Source organism: Lygodium microphyllum, chromosome 22, assembly GCF_053477565.2.
Source record: "Lygodium microphyllum isolate KBCC chromosome 22, Lygodium_microphyllum_v1.1.10, whole genome shotgun sequence".
Lineage (NCBI taxonomy): Eukaryota > Viridiplantae > Streptophyta > Polypodiopsida > Schizaeales > Lygodiaceae > Lygodium > Lygodium microphyllum.
In genome coordinates, this window is record NC_141156.1 from 80157950 (window position 1) to 80164248 (window position 6299).

Here is a 6299-nt window from a genome sequence, read left to right on the forward strand (position 1 = left end):
TCTGTGTCTGTCTCTTTGTGTTTCTATCATGGTCGTATACTCTGTGTGTCCTCAATGAAAACCCTAGCAGTTTCCTTCACAACACCATGATTAGAACACGCATCACCTTGCCCAAATCATCCATCACTTAACCCAAAAAACCATTGCTAGCATCAAAACACCAACTCCAAAAACAACACAATTAGCAATGCCAAGCGACAAACTAATGGAGGCAACTGCAATTTGCCCTACTATAGCAGTAACCTCCCCAGATAAAGCCCATGTCTAGTAGCAAAGCTGCATTTTCCTGCCATTCTCCAACACCTTCTAGCTCTCTTGCTTTCCCCACATTTTGTGTGCTTTAATCTAGAATTGAAGGCTTAACTTGCAAGATTCCAACCTACAAGGCTCTATTAAACTTCAATATTAAGCTATCAACAAAATGAAAATGTAGTTGCAATGCTCTCTCCCCCTTGAAAAGGAATGGGCAATCTCACAATTCAAAAATCAACCTTTTGTTCATACCTAGAAACCTTGTTTTTAAACCAAAATGAATCACATACAAAATCCCCTATCATGAGTAATTTCGAAAATCTAATTCCCAAACCAAAACCTTTGATTTCAATTTTAGCTCCATGTGGATGCTCAAATGAACTTCTCAACCCTTAGAGAATATACAACTCAAATTCAATAAGGTTCCAACAAATTCTTATATTGCATGCATCAAGATTTCGATAATTCTACCTCATTTTCATTTTTTCAGTATACCTCCCTTTCATTCCCTCCAGCTTTGTATGTCCCAATTTCAAAACACCAACACATAAATGCCAAGGCAAGTCTAGATAGCTATTGATGTCTCTCTCATTACAGACATGTTTAGAGCATTAACAACAGTTATCATGACTTGCAACATATTAACAATCTAGAAAGATATCATCGACATCCCTATCAATGACCCACCAAACACAGAAGTACTTCCAAGTATCTAGGGTTTATTGTTCCTAGTTTGTGATTTTTGGGCTAGTTAGCCTAACACTCATGACCTTAATATCTAATCTCCTCGCATCAAATCCACAAGTGAAGGCCATCAAGAATCTCTCTTTTTGTGATTTCATATAGACGAAGCATTGGATCTCATGGTTTTATCTCAATCCTAATGCATACTTAGATACTCATTGCTATCCCTTATGCTTCACTTCTATTGTCCTCTTGATTGCCAATATAATCTCACATCCAAAGGGTTTATAAGCATCTTCTTCACTATCATCATTCAAGAAAATCCTATAACACACCTATCATACTATTACATTTTCATTGATTGTTACTACCCTAAAGGTAAACATGTGACAATCTTTTCTATCAATACAAAGTTACTTCATGTTGGGCTTGAAACTTCCACTATTGCATCTCATCTAACTTGTCACCATAAGCGGCATCCTCGTAGTCTGACTACCATAGTTGCATGAAAACTTGTTTCTAAAATACAAAACATACAAGACTTTTAAGAAACAATCCTTACAAATTAAATACATTTTTTATCATCCAAAAAATTTGTGGATTCCAAAAAACATAAGAACATAGTTTTACCACATTAATTCATTGTTTAAGCTATCATATCCCAAACTTTCATATCTCTACTATTATATTCAATATACAACAATCAAAATCTCTCTCTCTCTCTCTCTCTCTCTCTCTCTCTCTCTCTCTCTCTCTCTCTCTCTCTCTCTCTCTCTCTCTCTCTCTCTCTCTCTCTCTCTCTCTCTCTCTCTAAATAAATAAATTAAAACCATGATTGTTCACAATCTATTGAGTTCTACATGATGCATTAAATTGCAATAAGTGCTTTGTGTCACCTATATTCTTAAAGATTCTTGAACACATAAGATTTAGAAATGGCAAATATGAAGATGTGATATTGTTTAGAGGCTTACATTGTGCATTTTGATAATTGGTCATATAGGTAATGGATAGATAGGGTTAATGCTTTGGTATTTCATGTGTATTGTTTCTATGGCCCATAATTGTTGTTACATGTGTAAGAAATGTTTTTAGATGTTTCGTAGGAAAAAACTATGGTAGGAAACTTGTTTGGAACTTGTTTCTTACCTTGCCATTTTTGTAACTTCAAGCTACTATGCTAGCTATACACAATAATTCGAGCCAAGAACAAACCTATTCTCAACCTATTTCTATGTTGTACTAGGATTGACATTGTTTTGAGGCTCTCCAATGCTCATATTGATTGCCATTGTGCCTAGTTTGCAAGTCAAGTTTCAACTTTCACAACTTCCAAACTTCTCATGTACCTAGTCCATATTTGCAATTACTTATTGTTTGGTGGTAGCTAGTCATTAGGTTTCACATTTTTTACAAACAGTACACTTACATGGATGCTACATTTTGGACTCAAGAGCAAGCCCTACCTTATCTTGCAAGATAGAACCTTTTGGTTTTTTTTGCACACAATACCATTGAATTGCCCCAACAACTTGAATCTTGAGGTCTTTAGTGGCCTAAGCTAGTTGAAGCATGTTTAGCACTTCCTCCTATGTGTTCAGCACCAATGTATTTTCCTCTTCTACCTCCAATTGCCTTGTTTTTCACGCTTCCTAATTAGGGTTATGATGGAGGATTGCTAAAGAGACACGCTCCTAATTGTTCAAAGACTCCATTTGATTACAAGGTATAGTCTTCTGACTAACTTCATGTTATTGGATGAACACTTTACCATTGGATAGTTCATCTCAAAGAATACAACTTTTGAAGTTTTGGTCGCATCATGTGAACCCGGACTTGTAGCATAATGTTAGCAAATTAGTCAGGTCATGAGTGAGTCTAAGCATTCAGTGGGCTGCTCATTTTTTATTGTTTAATTCCATATATTTCAGGTACCAATGGCCAACCAGCATTTTTACTGGCCAACCTGACTTATTTGGGGCCTTTATTGCTGGCTGACCTTTCCTGTTAGACAGCCTATTTATAGGCTGACTGCTCCCTCCCATCATTTCTGCATTCACCATGCTTGCAGGATATCCTGGAGAGAATGAGCCGATGCCCACAGCCAACAACTCACTGTTGTATAAGACTGTCTCTTGTCATGTTTTCGTATTGTATTTCCTGAGCATTCTTCCCTTGAGTTCCTTTGCCATGTTTATTTTTCCTAAGCAGTCTCTCTCTTCTTTCTTCTGTTGTACAGTCTTTTACAGCAGATTCACTCACTTCCATCACTCCACCCTTCTGCCACATAACTTGTTTCTAATTGTTGCTACAGTGGCAAGTCTATCCGTGTCTATCATGAAATATTTTCATCAGCATCCTCTTTGTTATGAACAAGGTGTATGTATGGGCAGCCTGTCCATTTGTTTTATCAGAGATCTTCATCCACATCCTGCTTGTTGGTTTCACCTATTTCCAAACTAAGCTAACTTTCATTTGTCCATTTTGCTGCATTTAATAAGCCTTTATGGTTTGCTACTCCTTTTCTTGTAAACAGCCTATGCCATTTACAGCTACAGCTGAAACGTTGAGACAAGTACTATTGAATACAGCTAAACAATACCATAGCCTTTTAGGGGAAACTACCAGGTCTCAAGGTGATTCATCTTCTGTTCTCCTATTGAGAATTGCATACTTCTTTGTTTATTCTTCGCTTGTAGCTCGCAAACAAACATGATCCAGATTACGTATACGTAAGTATCGATCGGAAGTACCTTGTCTAGGCCCACGGGACCGAGAGATGTCTTGACAATGTTGGAGAGGGCCTGGCAAGCCATAACTGCAAACATCCCGAGCAACGACATTTACTGCATCTGCCACACATGGTCGATCGATCCGACCGGGAAATGAAAACGAGCAGCGAAAAGAGAAAAAATTTACCATTTTGAGTGCGCACATCCTGCCCTGTCTGTCGCTCCCCTCGGATGTCGAGAGCTTGCACGGCCATGGTGAACTCAAAGCTGACAAGGAGCTCTCTTTGCTCGACAACGCGAGGGAGAAAGAAATGGCGAGGGCAAGATCTTTGAAAAAAAACCACGGCCTTGAGCTAGGGCGCCAAACCAGAAGCTTCTCTCTCTCTCTCCCCCTCCAAGCTAGAGCTTGTTCACATAAATACCCTTTTGAAGCTTCTCTCTCTCTCTCTCTCTCTCTCTCCCCAGCTGGAGCTTGTTCACATAAATACCCTCATGAAGCTGAACACTCTAGAGCTACTTACAGTTCCTAGGACACCATAAGACATGCTTCAAACTAGCAACCATTATTCCCTAATTAAATTTTGGTTATGGCACTACACTTGCTTTGTTTCCAAGTGTGTTCTCCATGATTGTAAACTAGTTTGTTTGTTAGCTAAAACTTAGGTGTTTTGTTTATTCACACCTAGGATTTGGTGTTCTTAATATCATGCACTGCTACATTCCATTGCTCTTTTGAGTTTAAGATGCTAGCTTGTAGGACCTCTCATTCCAACCTCATGATATTTGCAAACAAGCTTTATCATTGCATATAAATCTAAGAAGGTGATTCATTATTAAGAAAGCAAACTAGATTTCATTTTGCATTTAGAAGTTTGCAAAATGGGTAAGCTTTCAAGATTTCAATATTATATTTGTGATGTTTGCATGATTGGATAACTTTTTGGGTCCATATCATTGAGCATTACTTGTTGCCATCCAAAAATATATGCCAGTTTCCAAAAAAGCACAAACATTTCTATGATCACAAAAATCAAAAGATTAATATAGTGATTTCTAGAAAATTCATTTTTTAAACGTTTCAAAGCATTGTATGAAGCCATGAATAGTTATAAACAAGCTCTAAGTCTAGCTTGAGATAGGTTCATGCAAATTACACTCTCGAAGTTTGATCTTGCCAGAGTTTGTTCATAGCCTTGAGAGACAAACTAGCACATTAACAATTTATGATGCAACGATAATAAATAACATTGTTGCAACTATATTATTGAGATCTCGCACTATCTATGTAGCTTGACAATAGTTTGCATGGTGGAGAACTAAGGAGGACAATAAACTATTACATGCGTGAAACTTGGGTCTAGCTCCACATACAATTCACCCCAACTCACTTTTGCATGTACCTTTGAAGTTCATCCCAACCAAATGGCAAAAGAAGAAGCATGACAAAATCCCTTAGAGTGCATGGAGTTGAAGATGTGTACCCCCCATGATCAAATCAATAAAAACTTGAGAATGTTAATGGTGGTTAGAGTTGCCAAGCTCAAGAAAAAGAGTTACATGGAATTCAAGTCATATAGTCCAAGTGTGTATGCACCCATGATCAAATCAATAAAACTTGAGAAAGTTAATGGTGGTTAGAGTTTTCGAGCTCAAGAAAAAGCATTCATACAAGCTACAAGCATAACGACCCCACTAATATGTAACGAACTCAAGGATTGTAAATCCTAGGAATATGTGAAGCCTTAGCTTTACCAACTCACCCTGCAAATCCATCAATTATCCCCATAAATGACATGCCTATACATTTGTGTAGAAGGACCCATGAGTCACAAAAGGAGGAGGACTTGGTATAGCCTACTATGTACAAATTGATGATGCCCAAGGTAGGTTTTTTGTGAATAAAGGATTGTAATTATGTAGCTTTAATGCATGTGCAGGTAGAGGGAAAAATCATGGTGTGGAAGAGACAATATAATCTGTTGCTACTAGCTCCAAGAAACATATATTCTATCAAGCTATGAATATCGATGTTCCCTTAAGGCACTTTGATATTCATGTTTGTAGTCACTCATGAGCTCAATCAACCTAATCCTTAATCTCATTATAAATATTTTCTCTTATTTAAGGTTTGGATATCCCTTGACCCCTTAATGATGTTACTTGTTTTCTCTATTCTCCAGGGTTTCAATATTCTTTTCACCCCTAATATACCATGTTTAAGCTGAGAATCAAAAAGAGATTTAGATATCATAGAAGTGTTGTGGCTTGCTAGTAGAGGGTCCAATCTCAAGCTTTAGAGCTTTTGTGCCCCTCTTCTTTCTAGCATTTTTTTAATTTTTGCTCAATCTAAGATTTGGTGCTAGGGATCTATGTCACCTAGCCACCATGGTTTAAGGTACTCGATCAAGAAAATGAGGTTTTGCAAGCTTAGGAAGGCAATGTCTAAGTTGAAATGGGCCCCAATGATGCACCAAAGGATAGATGGATTTTTCAAATGTACTTTTGCACATTGTAAAGTGTAGGTCACAAGGTAAAGGTACACTCTTGCTCTAAGATGAATACAATTTTGTCACCATTTTTGGTCTCTTTGATGACCTCAGTGCTTTGAGGTAATGATTGCTCCACTCTCTT

General features: G+C 37.6%; 1 protein-coding gene across 1 annotated transcript in view; it reads right to left on the bottom strand.

Moving 5' to 3' along the window:
• Positions 1-4124, bottom strand: part of TCP-1 (T-complex protein 1 alpha subunit) — a 61030-nt gene extending 56906 nt beyond the window's left edge. The window contains exons 1-2 of the mRNA XM_087663156.1: positions 3856-4124; positions 3690-3754 (exon numbers count right to left, since the gene is read on the bottom strand). Of these exons, the coding sequence (XP_087519282.1) occupies positions 3690-3754; positions 3856-3922 (132 nt within the window). The 5' untranslated portion in view covers positions 3923-4124. The remainder of the gene's footprint in view (positions 1-3689; positions 3755-3855) is intronic.
• Positions 4125-6299: the final 2175 nt, after the last annotated feature.